This window comes from Homalodisca vitripennis, chromosome 5 (assembly GCF_021130785.1).
Source record: "Homalodisca vitripennis isolate AUS2020 chromosome 5, UT_GWSS_2.1, whole genome shotgun sequence".
NCBI lineage: Eukaryota > Metazoa > Arthropoda > Insecta > Hemiptera > Cicadellidae > Homalodisca > Homalodisca vitripennis.
This window is the reverse complement of record NC_060211.1, coordinates 107,997,175-108,014,178: the sequence shown is the minus strand read 5'-3', so window position 1 is coordinate 108,014,178 and position 17,004 is coordinate 107,997,175. Positions and strand designations below refer to the sequence as shown.

The following is a 17,004-nucleotide window of genomic DNA, read 5'->3' as shown; positions in this document are numbered from 1 at the left end:
GTGGTACTTTATGCGTAGTTTATATCTCCGATATAATTGATGTCTGTACTCGAATGTGTCACAATAGAACAAAACATTTTGAGAGAAGAGGTCACAGACATTTATTTTTGTACAGCTTCGAATTGAGCTGCAACACACTATAACTTATAAAACACAACGTAGCGATTTAACACCTTTGAATGTATTTCTCTTCCGTCAAACCACATCAAACAATCTGTTCTGCTCAAAGGCTGCAAGTCCTGACTGTGGTCACTCACGTATTACACAGATGGTCTTTGTTGTATAGTGAAAGAATCACTAAATATGTTCATCCACTATAAACCTGAATCAGGAGGATCATGTTTTATCCTGTTCTAATTTTGAGGTTATCAACAGACTTTAGTTTTAGTTCAAAACAATCCTTAAATTTTTAGTTCGTCTTTAAAAAACATCTTACATAAAATGTAGACTGAAGTTGGAAAGAAATCTAATGTATTCGTATTTCAATGCAATTTGTCTTTTCTTAAAGTAGTAAGTACTAAGAAAGAGTAAAGTCAACTCAATAGACATCACCCCATGTATGTCTTTTCTTAAAGTATTAAGTACTAAGAAAGAGTGATGGCAACTCAATAGACATCACCCCATGTCGTGTCATCTGCTCCTACAAGCTCTTCCGACAAGACAAAGCAGAGCATAACAAAACGTTTTATCTGTGTGGCTGGCCTAAGCAGATCTGTGCATATACACTTTTATCATATAACTGACATCAAAGAATGATTTCTTAAACATTTTTCTAAAATTACTTGACAACTTTTTAGCAAATGTAAATATGTGCTCACTTTCAGCCTTTTCAGTATGCAATACAACTAAAATATTTTAAGTCAATTTTTTATAAAGTGGTTCAAATAAACTATCAAACATCATAAAAGTTCACATTCACTGTCCAAGGGTACTTTCATGAGTGCAGATTAACCCTTTCCGCTCGGATGGGCAGCAGTGCTGACCAAATATGGTTTCTCGTAGGCTCGTTAGCGTGTACTGTCCACTCAGATCGGATGGGCAGCGGTGCTGTCCACTATGGCGCCCGCGTGCACACAGCAGCCATGTCATTGTTGCGTCGCCACCAGCTCGGATTTATTTTCGCTGCGTCATTGATACTGTGCCTTTTAAAAAGTTAAATGGATTTAAAGGTCCAAAGGTAAATAATAATGTAGTCGAAAAGTATTACAATGGAAATGTTATATTTCTATAAACTAACATGAGTTACAATGAGTATTAATAATGTGACAGTAAATAATTATAACATGATAAAAAATAAAATTGAACTGCTTATTATTGTTCCGAATATAAATTTAACTGCAGGCTAGTTGTCATCTTGTTGAAATATCTGAGATGAATGGTACTTTTCAAAACAAACACCGATGTGAAGAACGGGCTCATTTTCACAAGTTTTGCAATGAAACTTCACTCTTTTCCTGGTGCCGCCGCCTTGTGCTCTGCTGCTACACACGACGCAATCCTTCACTTTTCTACCTTCAAGAGGATATGGTAGATGAAGTTTCCCATTTAGTCGGGAAATGTCTTGCAATTGGGATGGTCTTCCTTTTTATTTGTGTTCCTTACATCGCCAACAAGCTCTAATACCAGTAATTAATAATAATACCAGTAAAACCAGGTATTAATACTGATAAATTTAAACTTTTATTTACAGTTATATTTATACTGATATCTACAATACTTCATTTACACTAATATTTAATAAAATTGCACAATACTAAGAATAATAAACAATCGTTCTAATAATGCGTGTAGGTTAACTCACTAGTGACAATGTGGTTAAAAGTGCGCTAAAACGAAAGCCTAGAATGCAATATTGACCAGATGATCAATTTCCAAGCTTTGTAATGAAACAGCTGATTGATATTAATGCGTTGTATTATAACAAAATACGTCAGAATAAAAAAAAGAGTTTATAACTTGTGGTCAACGCTGCTCTCCATCCGAGCGCTAGTAGGATTATTCAACGGACAGCACAGCTGACCATCCGATCTCTGAGGACGGCAACTCTAAAAATAAATGCGCGCGCTAGAGGAAATGGCGGTGGTCAACACTGCTGCCCATCCGATCTCTGTGGACATTCTAACATTACCGCTCCGAGCGGAAAGGGTTAATAGCATCTTTTCTAGTTACGAATAAAATTTACATTAACTTCTTGCACTGCAGGGAATAGTGATAAGATGGTATTAAATCACCTATTCTTCTTTGTTTTGTTTGGAATCGTGAACACTTCTCATTTGATCTTTAAAATAAAATATTGAGAAGAGAATATCTTATTTTTTTAGTTCAAAAACTACTTGTTAACAAAATTTCTGGTATAGTTCAATGGGAATTAGGAGGCTAGTTGATTAAGAAATGTGCCAGAGTTTCACTTTTTAAGAGACAAAGGTTTTGAAGTAAGACCACATATACATTATATTTTTGGGTATGGATTTTAGCTCCTTCACTGTTTTTTACATAATATAATGTTCATAGCAACTGCATAAAAATTTGCTACTTACATAATATTACCCATCATTATAGTGTTTCTGTTTTATTCTGATGTGTGTCTTAATACTGCACAAGAAGCATTTCTATGACAACCATGCGTTGCACAAGTAGTTCTGGCTTTTTCTACTAGATGTCAGCTCTTCCTTGGTTCTGTATAATGAGTGTTTGCAGCTTGGTGAGTTCCCTGTAGTCACACAGTGCAGACAGCTATTGCATATCGCTCGTCCTAGGGTATTTTATGGTTTCTTTCTAGTGTTTATTGTACCATGGAAATATCCAAATAAATTATTGGCTTCATTTAGGTTATGATTTAAATGTCTGCCCTTTAATGACATTGACTGTTTTAACAACCACGTGTAAAATTTCATCAAAATTTGGGGTCATACCTTTTGCTGCTAAAGCCTTTCTATGAATTATGCAGTGTCCATCTAGCTTCTGGAGCTACCTTTTTGATCAAACCTCGAATTCCATATATTTCGTATATTTTTTAAAACTCTCTCATACCGGATAGTTCGGTTAGCGCCCAAGTTTGTGGTGGTCTTACTGACCGGTGGTTAGTTATAAGCCACAACATACGTTTATATTTTTACTATCCTGTACCTAATTTGTTTTTTGTAATTAGTTTAGAGTGTAAAAAATGGATCCAGGCACGAGTAGTGGTGTACAAACAAATAACCCTGATTTTAGTTGACCCTGATTTCTTCAGCTATTCTGGTAGTCCAGTGATTACAAGATTCAAGTTTACCAAGGCATTGGGAGAGAATTTTATCAAGCCTCATCTTGAAAGAAGACTGCGGATCCCTAATTTGAGACGTGACGTAAAAGACACCATTCAGAAGATTCTGGGGAACAACGAGGCAGCAGTAAGACCACAAGTTCCTGATGACAAAATGGAGAAGAGAAAGACTTGTGCATCCTGTCCATCAATAAAAGAGAGGAAAACTGCCTACAAGTGCACAAGGTGCTCAAAACCAGTGTGTCTTGTATGCAGTCAGAAGGTGTGTAAGGACTGTGCTATTTGAATGTGTCCAGTAGGGAATGCTGCAGACTACAGACTGAGACTACTGACAATTACATTTGTGTCTATATACTGTTTTCTATGTATATTGTTAATAGATACATGTAATAAATAGTGTTATAGTGTGGATTGGAATATTAAATCATTATTTTCCAGACGGGAATTACATAACTCACTTTTAGGTACTTATAAAATCTAAATTACGATCAACCGGTCTCAGAGACCGGTGGTTCAGATAATGTAGATTAAAGAGATGATTCTGGGAGAGTGTTAAAAAGCAACTCTTCTCGCATCGCATCACCATCGACGAATCTTACATAACATATTAATTAAGCAACTCCATGAAGATCGGTAGCTTCATCAACTTGTAGGGCAAAATGAGCATTTTTCACCTTTTCTATTAATTGCGCTTAAAGAACTTCCAAATTGTCAGCTATACGTCTTGATACCATATCATTTGACATTGGTATGGCCTTCAACTGTTAACCAATAGATTCTCCAAACATAGTTGAAACCATATCAATTGCTGCTGGTAATATCAGGTCTTCTCCAATAGTGTGTGGTTTTTTTCTTCTGAGCGATTCTGTGAGAAATCTGATAAGATGCCAACAAAGCCTTTGAAGGTACACTTGTTATGTTGGAAAAAACATTCTTTGTAGATGTAACACTGTTAAGTTTTCGTTCAAAAAACTGTAAGTTTGTTTGCAATATTTCCATGTTTAGTGTCAAGTTTGTTAGGTTTCATGCTGTCAGAGACCAGGATGGCTAGACAGATTACACACTGGGCCATTCTTGGCCCATTTATGATTGTTTTTGTAAAACCCAGTGATAAATAACTGTTGTTATACTTGCACACTTTGGCTACGCTTGGTCCAGTTGTCGCCCGGGTTCTCATTTTGACCTTGACTGTCACTGACGCCACTACTCGTACCTGCTTTCATGGATATGTCTCCACTTCCACCACTTGTTACACTTACAAGAAATCTTTTCATTTCGATGTAAATATACACACTTGTACTCAAAAAACTTACGCAAAACCAAAGTATCTATGAAAATAACCACAAAATATGGAGATGTGCTACGTTCAAAACATGGAACTGCACTAGACTGCGTATTGGCGGTAGGGGCAGGAGTGGTGGGGGTTTCAGGAAAGTCCGGACCCGATCGGTCACGGTTGTACTTCACGAGTCATTGGACAAGCAGGCGCTACGCGAGTCATCTCCAGCTATTACGGAGATGACTAAAAATAATACATACACTTGTAATTTTAAAAATAAGAAGTTTGCTTTATTATTTTGTAAGTAAATAGAATTAATATTTAAAGCAAGCATTGGCCCTCCCTGAACCTTCATTGGGGGTCGCACCTCACACTCTGGTCTATAGGAAGTGCAGAGATGTAATTTTCTTTGTCAATTATGTCAATGATACAACATTTAGGAAGTTTGCATGGCCATAGCACTAGACTTAAGGGTCAAAAAGAAAACTGTTAAGGGGTTAGTAACTTAAATACAATATTGTTTTGTAACATTGACTTTTATTTCTAAAAGAAATATACACTTAGAGCTTTCATAGTTTCTAAATTTGATAATTCATCCTTGTTGTTTTTGTATTATTGCATTTTAAAAATGAAAATATTAAGTGAAAATACTTTATATTGCTTAAATCAGCAACTAATTTAGTCATATTCAGAAGAAACAAGATTTATACAATAGTAAATAAAAATTATGTTAAAATAGACATCTTTTTGTTACAATAAATCTCTGTTATAAAAACAGATAGCAAGTCAACCATTTCTAACAAGCCTGAAATTTTGAGATGGTTTTACTGTCAGTTTTTGATAAAGAAGAAATGTAAATATCTTATGCCCAGTGTTATGTTGTACATTGCTTTTTAAATACAGTAGAGTGGTTGTATCCGAACATAATAAATGTGTTAATATAATTTATTATACGAACTAATCAAGTATTAAACAAAATTCAAAGAACGTAACTAAAACAGATTATATGTGCCAACTCAAACTGAATACCTTAATTTTTTTACTTTTATTTGTGAAAATGGAGTTTAGAATAGGACAGGTTTTGCGGTAATACACAATTAACTGTCAAATTCAAATAAAAAACATGATGGATCAAAATTACTAGTTAAAACAGTAACATTCCAAAAGTTCAAGCTTGATTGATTTCATTTTGTTGGCTGATTCACAATATGTAAAATTTGTAAATTCAACAATTTAGATCAAAGAAAGAATGAATACACAATCTTATTATAACTTACGATATTTACAGTACATAGTGGTGCAATAACAAGAGGTTCCTCTTAATACGTATTTTTTGTGTGTTCATTCAACAATTCTTTCTTGCACTTAAACCTCACTTAGTTTTTATTTAAAATTTGTTAAAAAGATGTTTTTAAATATATATAATTTTCAATATTAAAAAGTTATGTATAACTGTAAATATCAATGAACTGTGTTTCAGAATGATTGTGTTCAGTGTAGTTTATGGAAATAATAAAATATGTTGTGTTTACATAAAGAGTTAAAAATAATAATTTTTTTAAGTTTGGGTGGTAAAAATACTTATAGTACCAGACAATTTCAAATTTCAGTTAAAATGCCAAATCATCATCATTTAAAGATGATGTTTTACAAAACTGTTGTTCTTGCACTACTAATTATAACACTTGTCTTATCATATTATTGTCTTAAGAAAATTTACACAACCTAGATAACACCTTAACATTATCCATACTTTGGAACAGTATTGCACAATATACAAATTGACTTCATCATTGACTCCATATTATTACTGGGATGTACAAAACTAAAAATGCAAAGAATATTGTAATCTGGAATATTGTATCCGGTTGGTTACTCAATTTTAAATAATAAGAAATGACAAACTAAAAAATACACGTGGAAGTGCCAAAATAGTTAACCTATAATTCACATCTCAGTATCAGATGTAATTTATCTGGAACTATTTCACTGAATTCAAACTTTGATATCTTAGTGAAAGGTTTTGTGAAATCTGAAGTTTAAAATAACTTGAAGGTTGAACAAAATTGTGGTATTTGAAAGGCAGGTTTCAACGTATTCGAGAAAACTTAAGGGGGAAAGATATGACCTTAGAGCCTGCTTTATCCTTCTCTGATTTGTAAAGTAATCCTTTCTTTCACGAGAACAGTATGATAGTAATTCTAAACTATTGTAACATGGTAGAGAAAACAAAACTTCAAAAGCAGAATTGCATGGAATTGGTTTTTTCAACTAATCCTAACTTACATTAAGCTTTTAATACTACATACAAATAAATAATACTGCTTTAAAGCACTAATTAAGCCACACAACAACTATATGTTTATTTGGTAGTTTAATTGATTATTAGATATTTATTTTACACTTAAATCTGTTTTTCCGTGACATTTTAATGTTTTACTTGTAGAGGTTTGGTGGAATTCAATTATAAATCTTATATATGATGTTTCTGCTGGCAAATATAAAATAATCCGGTCTCATCAAAAATTACAATATTATTATTTTTAATGTCATTAGTTGTTAACTGAAAAACTCACAATTAGTTATAAAGCATCTGAGTGCAGTTTGTGGTATTCTCTATAAGATTAATTATTATTTACTGTTTTTAAATTCAAACATTAAAAATCTGATTTTCTAAGATTAGTCAAATCACATCTGTCTATAAAATCGCAATTATTTTTTCACATAAGGTAATCTTGTGTAACTTAAATGTTGATTAACACATTAATGTATATTGTTTTTTAACTTGTATTCTCTTAAACAAATCATAGAAATGTACCCCATTCTTGCTTTTTTTGGCTTATTCTAACTCTTTGAGAAATTATAGTTAATGCAATGAATTCACAAAATAATATAATACAACAGGACAAACAACAATTTGATTATGAAATAATACACTAATATTATTAGTAGGTTGTACCTAGCTAGTACCTATGCTATATCATTCTTGGTATAAACTTAATGCCCTCGTTAAGAAAAGGAAAAGTTCCATTAAGCACATGAAAAATTGCTTTCTAACTATGTAAGGCCGTTTAAAAACATTGTACTAATATTGATTTAATCAAAGAAAGTAAATCCTCCTAATTTATTCAAAGATATGCTCTTCACATGCTACTCTACTGTCAGTCATTAAACTTATCAGATCTGCATTACTGTACTGCTATCATTTAGTAAATAATATTTAATTTTGCTTATTCCTGGTTTAAACAGTAATAAAGTGTATAAGTTTTTCAGTTGATAAACTTAAGATCATCTCTAGGAGACACATACATTAATACACTAATTCAATTTGTCTATACTTTCCATTTTCTCAGTTATTTTACGATAACACATTTATAACATTATTTGTTTCACAAAGAGCTCTGAAGGTGAGTGTTTCTCAACTTACAACTAAGTATTTAGGCTCGTCGTTTTGTTGCATGACACGTAAAGTAGGTGCAACTCTGTATTATGCGATCATTCAACTACCTTAAATCACTATACTTAAAACTATAACAAAGATAAGGACAGTTATTTAACAAAGAGTACAGAGAGTAGCCTAGGCTGGACTTGCAGTTATTGTCATAATGTCGTGTTGTTCCACTCACTACGGCAGAGGAGACGTGGCCTCCACACTCTGGATCGGCGGCTTATCGGTTTCCTCCTCTATGGGCTGCCCCTTGGCCCACTCCTTGAGATAGTGGACGACCTGGACTCTGCCGAACGTCATGGCTTCGTTCAGTGGAGTATTGCCCCACCTGCACCAGTTATCCAACATTTACAGTTAAAGCTCTAGGCATTGTCAGTAAATATGGTGTTGATGTGGAACTGTTCCAAATGAAATAGTTCCATCTTTTCTAATACATTATTTTATAGATAATCTACATTTTAACAATTAGGCATGACTTCCACTCCATAAACAATTTCTAGTAGGAGATATGATTAAAACATATCACACAGATAAAGTGAAGAACTAAAGCACCATAAAAAGGAAGATATAAATATTGTATAACTAAGGGCTACGCTTGGTCTTTGGCTAAATGTGCACTTGCCCTGTCCTGCCACACCTAGGGCCTTCTGCATACTTACTATTTAGTATAGGTTAATAAGTATCAATGTGTACTTAGCAAATGTGAGCAAAGTGATCACATATATTAAGTATAGAAGGACACTACAGTACCATAAAAAGAAGATATAATTGTGTAACTGATGGCAGTAGGCCGCCCCAAGGGAAAAGAAAAAAGAGGTCTATATAGTGATACATGTGATGATTTAGTGAAAGAGATAGTGTAGATGGGACTGGAGTACAAAGTAATGAAGAAAAGGAAAAGAACAGGTAGAATGAAGGACATGATGAAAAAACTGTGAATGTCAAGTAATGAGATAGGTGAGAATTGTAGGTGTTTTCGATATAACTGTTTTAAAGTTATTTCACCTGGAGAAAGCAATGTATAATATCAAACTTTAATAAACTGGTTGATTACAACAATCATAATTGGATCATAATCATAAGTGGATTGATCACCGTTCTTCCAGTTCAGCGGTGAACATAACGACAGAAATTATGATGCGGGGCAAATAATCATACGTCCTCTTATTGTTATTGTGTACTTGTACATCCCTTAGAGGAAGGAAATCGCATTATTCACTAAAAGATTCATCAAGGGTGTACTTGTCCGAAGAGTTAAAATCAAAATTACACAGAATGTACAATGAATCTAACAAAGAGCACACTATCGGTTTGACAACTTTTAGTGATATATTTGATGGCAACTTTAATATTGCATTTTCATACCCACAGAAGGATACGTGCAGCTGCTGTGATATTTGAAAGAGGCAAGGGATTTTTGTGGTGGAGTCTTCCAGTTTTGTCACAGTTGTAAATATTTCTGTTAAAGGCGTTAGTTTTGAGATCTTCTGCACCAGAGCTGTCAAAAGATAAACGCTCCCCTTGAACATTAAGTTCCCTTACCCCATGTTAAGATTTAAGTTCCCTTACCCCATTTTCATCTCACAGCACTGTGCAAAATACAGTTCACATGTTTAAAGCAGGCATGGATTTTTGACGTTCGGGTTATTGACGCTCTACTGTATTAATATCACATAACTACATCTGCATTTGAACTGTATCATTAAAACACCATATTCTAATGAATAGTATTCAGGAGTACCTGTCCTTAGAGTTGTGAGGCACTCCACACTGCTCCAACATGAAGATGACACAGTCCAAGTGACCCTCAGCCGCACACAGGTGAAGAGCTGTGCGGCCGTCATAGTCACACAGCGTCATATCCATCCCGGACAACTTGTGTCTGTAACATCAGCTATCTTGTTCAAATATACAGACAGGACAGAAGCTGGTTGGAGTAGTGTGTTATTTTTGTTTGACTGCTGTTATTACTGGTAATTGTTAAAGTGGCCATCTAAAATATTTTTTCAGTTTGATTTTGCTCTTCAAAATACTCAGGAACTCGTCAGGACTGTAACAATAATTTAGATTCATAACTGGGATCCTGGTAATCCAAGTCAGGAAAAAGCCATTCCTCTGTCTCAAACCATACTGTAAACAAGGTAACCTAAGTGTATGGAATACTAATTTTTAGTACACTAGTGAATGAAAAAAAACCATCACCTCAGGATATTGGAAAACTTTATACTGAATCTGTAGAACCCTGTTATTGTCAGAGATCCATGATCACTGAAATTGAAATTCAAGTTTGCTGTAATGCTCTGATATCCTCTTCTGTATTTTAACTATGGATTGAGGTTCCCAATTTTGATAATATAGTAGGATCCCAGTTATTTGGCTGTTATTTAGCACTATAAGATATCCAGCTTAATTGTTTTACACAATGATAAACTCACAATTCTGGCAGTGAGTGTATTTTAAATAATTAATAAGAATAAACTAATGTTTCAGAATGACTAAGTAGCTGTCTATTCATTTTCTTCTATGCTATGGAAATTATTGCCACAATGTCTTGTTTTACTTTGAATTCACAGTATATCTCTTTGTTTATTCTTCTCTGAAGAATCTGAATCACAGATTTAAACTATTTATGTAGCAACAGCAAATGTTAAACTTTAGAGAAAGCAAACTCTTTGTTTACAATTATCTCAACTTTGGGTTGCAATCCTACCTCCACTCCTTTGGGTTGCACTTCAGCTTTGTGGCTCTCTGCCTCCTTCATCTCACAGTAGTCATACACTATTTTTTTCAAATAATAAGAGTTCAAAATATTGCTTTATTTCTGAACTACTTTGATAATTGAAATTTGTCGTTATTGTGTTTTGCAGAAACATAGAGAACACTTTTCAAGTTAGAATTGGAAGACTGAATGGGCTTATTAGATGCTATTCAATGCATTGCTTGCAGCTAACATTATTTTACTTCCCTTATTGCTACAACATTGTTCTCATGGTAGAAAAGTGTTCTACATTTCTTAAAATAAATTGTTAATACTTGCTCTACCCAAAAAGAACAAACCTTCTAAGAGCTGCCAGGTCCCCACTCGCAGCTGAGAAGAGGAGATTCACTATACTCAGACCCTTGGTCTCGTACTTGTGCCTTCTTGGATCCTTTTTATTTGTTGCGTGTTTTAGATTGTCGTACCGATGAAAGTTGAACATTCTAACCAGCTCCTAATGAGGTAACAAATAAATGGGAATTATTGCAAGTTTTACAACAGGGTATCTTGTAAATGCTTTCCTGAATGGTTATTATTTTTCAAATTTGAATGAAAAGAAATTCTTATGTTTTAAGGAGATTTTGAAATTCCCCCAACCAATTATATACTATTTATAATTGTTAAATGAATATACAACCTATAAATCCTTATAAATTAATTTAAATTAAAAATTCAAGATAATTTACCTTTTTTTACTCTTGTTTTGATCACGAGAAGTGAGCTGACAATATGTGAAATAAATGTATCAACTATATTATTAAATTTAAAAAATACAATGATTAAATGTATTATTTTTTTAGAATTATTTACACAACTTATGTGTCTTGAAATTGTTTTTAGATCTTTACAACTGTTCTGAAAATATAGCACAGAAACATAATAATTAAGTACAATCCTAATCCTGGTCGTACCTCACAAAACTGGACTCCTCTGCAGCTATTGCCCATGAAGTCCAGTGGTGGAGACCAAGTGCAAATTCCCATAACATTTGGGATCACAATCAACATCCCTCCACTAACTCCTGATTTTGCAGGAAGACCAACCTATACAACATTTAGACAATATTTTTCCATTAGAAACAAAAGACTACTAGGTTATAGAATACATGAAATAATGATTTATTTTTCAGTTTATATTTTCAATGAAATTACAACCTAACCTACTTATTTTAAAATACTAATTAATACATCTTTAACCAGCAACACATAAAAAATACAGAGCTTAGAGTGTACCTCAATAACAGAATAAACAGTGTAACGAGCCTGTGCAGCATCTTAACCAAAACAGTATGTACATATCCCAAGACAATAAATAACATACTACAGAATAATAGGTATTACATAATTCAACAAAAGACAAAATTTCATTCATAATAAATATGGGTGTGAGCTAAAAAGTGACACAAAAATTCCACATAGCTAAAACTATAATTAAACTAATATTTTACAAATTTCTGAAAAGGAAATAATAAAAAGAATAACATCACATAAATCGTATTATCCATACTTCTAATAGTACTCAAAATAACTATTTAAAACTTATTAACAATCAATATAAATACTAAATTAGACTACCTTAGGATATACATAAATTGTAATGTCCTAAAGCTACTGTTTTAATTTATTTTTATGCTTAATTAGTGATTTACACAATTTAAAGTCAGCTGGTATTTCATTAAACATTTTTGCACCTAAAAAATAAAAGTTCTTGTTAAGAATTTTGAAAACTTTTGTTTTCTTAATAAATTGGCTGATTTACTGCGCGTGTCATGATTGTGCATTATAAGATCGGTTTCATTATTACCACTACGATTAAAAAAATCTGGAGAAATTTGAAGATATACAAATGCTGTAAAGGTAATATATTCAGCTATTAAATAAATTAAAAGATGATTCCTATGTAATATAATCCTAATATAATGATTTTGCTCTGTTCTTATTTTTATTATTACATTTTTGATATGATTGTATTGAGATTGATCTGATAACTCATTACGTTGCCATTTTAGTCGTGTATTCAGATAAGTGTAGTTTAAATTCCGCAAATTTATACAGTTTACACATTTATAATACAAAATTTAGCTATCTAAAACAGATTACTCCTACAGCTCCATCAGAATATATTTTGTTTATTCAATGTATGTGTACTCGTAGTTTTCTTTCGCGTTGAATTAAAGCGTGGTGTACATATTATGGATATTACTTGGATGTTTGTCTGTATTATTTACTAATAATGCAAAGAGATCTCAATTTATAATGTTAATACTACCTAGTGCTATTACAAGAACTAATCTTCTACACTCATGTGAAGTTTAAACAATGTATCTCAGGCCTAAGTATATAAAACAAGTTTATTTGCTGCAACACAGGCTTGCAATGATATGTCTCGTATTACAGTATGATAAAGTAGTAACAGTCTTGGAATTTTACCTTGAACGCAAATTGGCCTGAGTAGTCATACATGCCGCAGCTGTGCATGAGAGAAAGGACATCTCTGATGGAGTCTGGCTTCAGCACCTTCTCCTCCGTAATCGGGCAGATACCTCCATTAGCCAGTGTGGCAGCCATTACAGACATGCTCTCACAGTTGGCCTCCATTGAGCAACACTGGAAAGTTTTGAAAGAGCTATACTACTTTTTATACATCTTCAATTGTAATATTTCAAGTAGGTAGACCCTACTGACATTTTGTCAAGGCCTAGAGCCAGTATTTTCCTGAGTCAAATTGTTACATCAGGTATGGTATGTTTTCTTCAATATGAAAAACATTTACAGGTATAATGTTTATAATATTGGATTTTTGTACGATTTAAGATTGAGAAATGCAGCATGTTTCATTTACAAAATGAAATTGAATTTTTATTGAATATAACAAATCAGTAAAAAATACTTTAATTACGTAACTAACCAAAATGTGAAAGTTACTATATACTAGGATATTAGAAAATCACAGACAAAAATGTCTAAAGAATTATATTGAAACATGGATCTTCCAAACTTAAAGGAACTGGACATGATATTTATATAGGTAGGTAACAAAAACCTTCATGTTATAAAAATAGTTAAATACCGATGCTATTGTTGGTATATATTTAGTACACAGTGTTAATATATTGTAATAAAGAAAATATAGTCTAACGCACAAAGAAAATCAAGACACACAGCACACAGATTTTATGAATTCTTTTTAATCAATGTGTTGTGACAGTGATGGTTAAAAAAAGAGATCTGATAAGGAGAGAATGGGGCGTCGATTTTAACAGCAGTGACGCATGGTACAGTACATTCAGATCGTTCAAAACGCTAAATTTGTGAAAATCAAACAGCCTTGATGTGAGATATGGCGGGAGGGGGCTCTTTTTTTAAACATTACATGACTGGCAATGACCTGTGGAGCTGTTCCCACAGCTATAACAATTAATTATAAGATGATGGATTTAATGTTACCTTGTCTAATTTTAGGAATTTCAGTTTAGAAATCATGTACAATGTACATAGGAATTTCAAATTATCCTAAACAAAATTTAAACTAACCATCCTAATGTAACCATTACACACAGAATAACTTTCTTAGGGATTGGAAGAAAAGATTGATTTACCTACAATTTTGAATTTAAAAATTTTAACTATTCAGTTCTACTGTATTTATATCCAAACATTTTTTTTAAATTCCATTGTCAAAGAAAACTTATTTAAGTTTCCTTTGAAAAACTTCCTGAAGTAACTGATAAATATTTTAAATATATACAACTGAAAGTTACTTTCAGTGTGGATATTATATTAGTTTAACATGTTGACTACGGTGGACACACATTACTACTACTCTGACTATCCTAAAATCTGTTCATGGCTTGTGTCGCAGTGAAGGTATTAAACCAACTAATATACTACATGAGGGTATTACTCTACACAATGTGTTAAACGCTCTATAAACTCTAGCAGATTTTCTATATTTGCAGTAGTGTGCTCTACTTTTTTCAATGTAAACCACGTTTTCTCAATTATTGTTGTTACTGGTTATTCTCAAGTAAATAACATGTAAAACTTGTGTTATTCTAACACATGTCTCCTATTATTTATTACCTGAAAGTAAAAATCCATACATTCCTTAAGATTGGTTCTATCTGGATAACACTTGTGTTCCCTCATATAAAATCCAAGAGCATAGTTTCTGTCTGCGGCTTCTCTTTCCGAAAGGAATACAGCATTGTTGAACCCGAGATATTCTCCTCCCGCTAACCTCTGAAAAATAACCAAATAAAATAATGAATAGTAGTCAAAAACCAACAAGGTAGATCAACATACCCTTCATCTACGATACCATCAGTGTGGTATTTTATTTGACATCTTTTTTTTACCTCTAGTGTACTTTTATAAGATGAATGTCATAAATAACTTACACTTTGTATTTATTCAATATAATATTCTGATCTTTAGCATAATTGTGTAATTCAAAAATCTAAATATATTCCTTAAAAATATAAAAGCCCAAAGACCCAGGGTACCGTGACAAATTTCAAATTATGGAACTTAAAACACTAGACATGGATTAGCACATATCGTAACTGAATTTTATTTAGCTAGGTATAACTCTGTAATAAATAAGCAAAAGGGCATATGGGATTCAAAATATGGCAAAACGTTGCTTCTGAGATATACAACATCAAAATCGAAAGCATGCTGAAATCAGGTAATCCATTAGGTCTGTAGGCTAAATAAAAGGTTTGTTATACGTACATATGTAATAGACAGCAATTATTGTATTTTATTATAACACTATAGAATGAAAAAAATCAAGTAAGTTTGGTGAAATTTTGATGGAATTGAGACACCCCCCAATCTGGTGTTTAAGAAGAGCGCAGTGGGTTACAAGTTCCACTAAGCATAAATTACAAGGGCTATCCAGTAAGTAAATTACGTTTTGATACAAAAAAAAACAAAGTGCAAGAAAAAATGTTATAACATACATTTGAAAGTAACACAAACATTTGGAAGTAGTTTTTGTTAACCTAAAAAAACTATTTTTCAACATAACAGCCATACAAATTTAGGTACTTATCATAGTGGTGAAATATTTTTGAAATCCCAGTGTTATAAAGTTCTGCCAGCTGAGACTTCGACCAGGTAGTTACACCCTCCTGCAATTACATGTTGTCATGAAAACGCTGCGTCGCAAACCAGGTCTTTATTGCTGGAAACAGGTGGTAGTCGCTATGTGCAAGGTGTGGACTGTAAGGCGGATGTGGAAACCCCCCCCACATAAAAGCATCCAGGACTTCTCAAGTCCAATTTGCCGAGTGTGGTCGGTACCCATCTTGCACAAAATATATGGTAACCTAACTTCTGCATAACAATTTCATGTAAAAAACTCCTTGAAATGTTTAGGAAAACTAAGTGAGAGTTCTATTATTTGAATCGGCGGTCTTCATTTATCTTCTCATCAACTTTTAGAGATAATTTCATCGGTCACAATGCTTGGCCGTCCTTTTCCTTCATCATCATGCACATTAGTTCAGACATTTTTAAACCTAATACACCACTGAGGCACTCCACCTTCAGTAATCACATCGTTCTCATAAACTTCACATTGTTCGTGACAAATCCCAATTGGTTTATGGTGTTACTCAAAAGTGGAGTAACAGAATGAAAAATGTTTTGTTTATTTAACTGAATTAACATTATCTTTAAATATTATGCTATAACTATATAGTGATAAATTCACACTCACCCTGAAATAATTCATGCTGTAGTCAAATTTCTCCGCTAATGTCATTTCTGCCTCTACAAGTGTTTTCAACAAGGAACAAACTAGAATAGCACCAGCATTTATCATTGGATTGTGAGGCTTCTCTGAAAAAGGTAACACAATTGAGTTATTCTTTTTTCATATCAAATTAATTAAAGACAAGAAATACAACTTTCTACAAAATTAATGCAGCGTTATGATTAGCCTTTATTAATATTTTAGTCATCATAAACATCATGACATAATGTGAATACAATAACACCAGCATTCATTGGTTGTAACACAAGGACTCTGAGGCCAGTACTACTGACAGTGTTTGTTGACTACTTGACTGTTAATGTCAAGGTAGTCTAAGATCTAATTGAGGCCTCGCCAAGATTGGAGACCGGAGGTCAGTTTATTCTAAAGACAATTCAATTGAATTGTGATCAATCAATGATGTTAATTAAGAACAACTTCAAGTACAAAAGTTAGGAATTTTTATTCACAAATAAATGAAGTTGTATTTCAAA

The 17,004-nt window shown here is 32.9% G+C and overlaps 1 protein-coding gene across 2 annotated transcripts in view; it reads right to left on the bottom strand.

Annotated features, from left to right (window-relative positions):
• Positions 1 to 5,058: 5,058 nt before the first annotated feature.
• Positions 5,059 to 17,004, bottom strand: part of LOC124362683 (glutaminase liver isoform, mitochondrial-like) — a 30,217-nt gene continuing 18,271 nt past the window's right edge. For both annotated transcript variants that reach the window (XM_046817385.1, XM_046817386.1), the window contains 7 exons: positions 16,475 to 16,596; positions 14,830 to 14,988; positions 13,177 to 13,353; positions 11,659 to 11,790; positions 11,047 to 11,201; positions 9,731 to 9,871; positions 5,059 to 8,317 (listed from right to left, as the gene is read on the bottom strand). In XM_046817385.1, the coding sequence (XP_046673341.1) occupies positions 8,167 to 8,317; positions 9,731 to 9,871; positions 11,047 to 11,201; positions 11,659 to 11,790; positions 13,177 to 13,353; positions 14,830 to 14,988; positions 16,475 to 16,596 (1,037 nt within the window). In that variant the 3' untranslated portion in view covers positions 5,059 to 8,166. The remainder of the gene's footprint in view (positions 8,318 to 9,730; positions 9,872 to 11,046; positions 11,202 to 11,658; positions 11,791 to 13,176; positions 13,354 to 14,829; positions 14,989 to 16,474; positions 16,597 to 17,004) is intronic.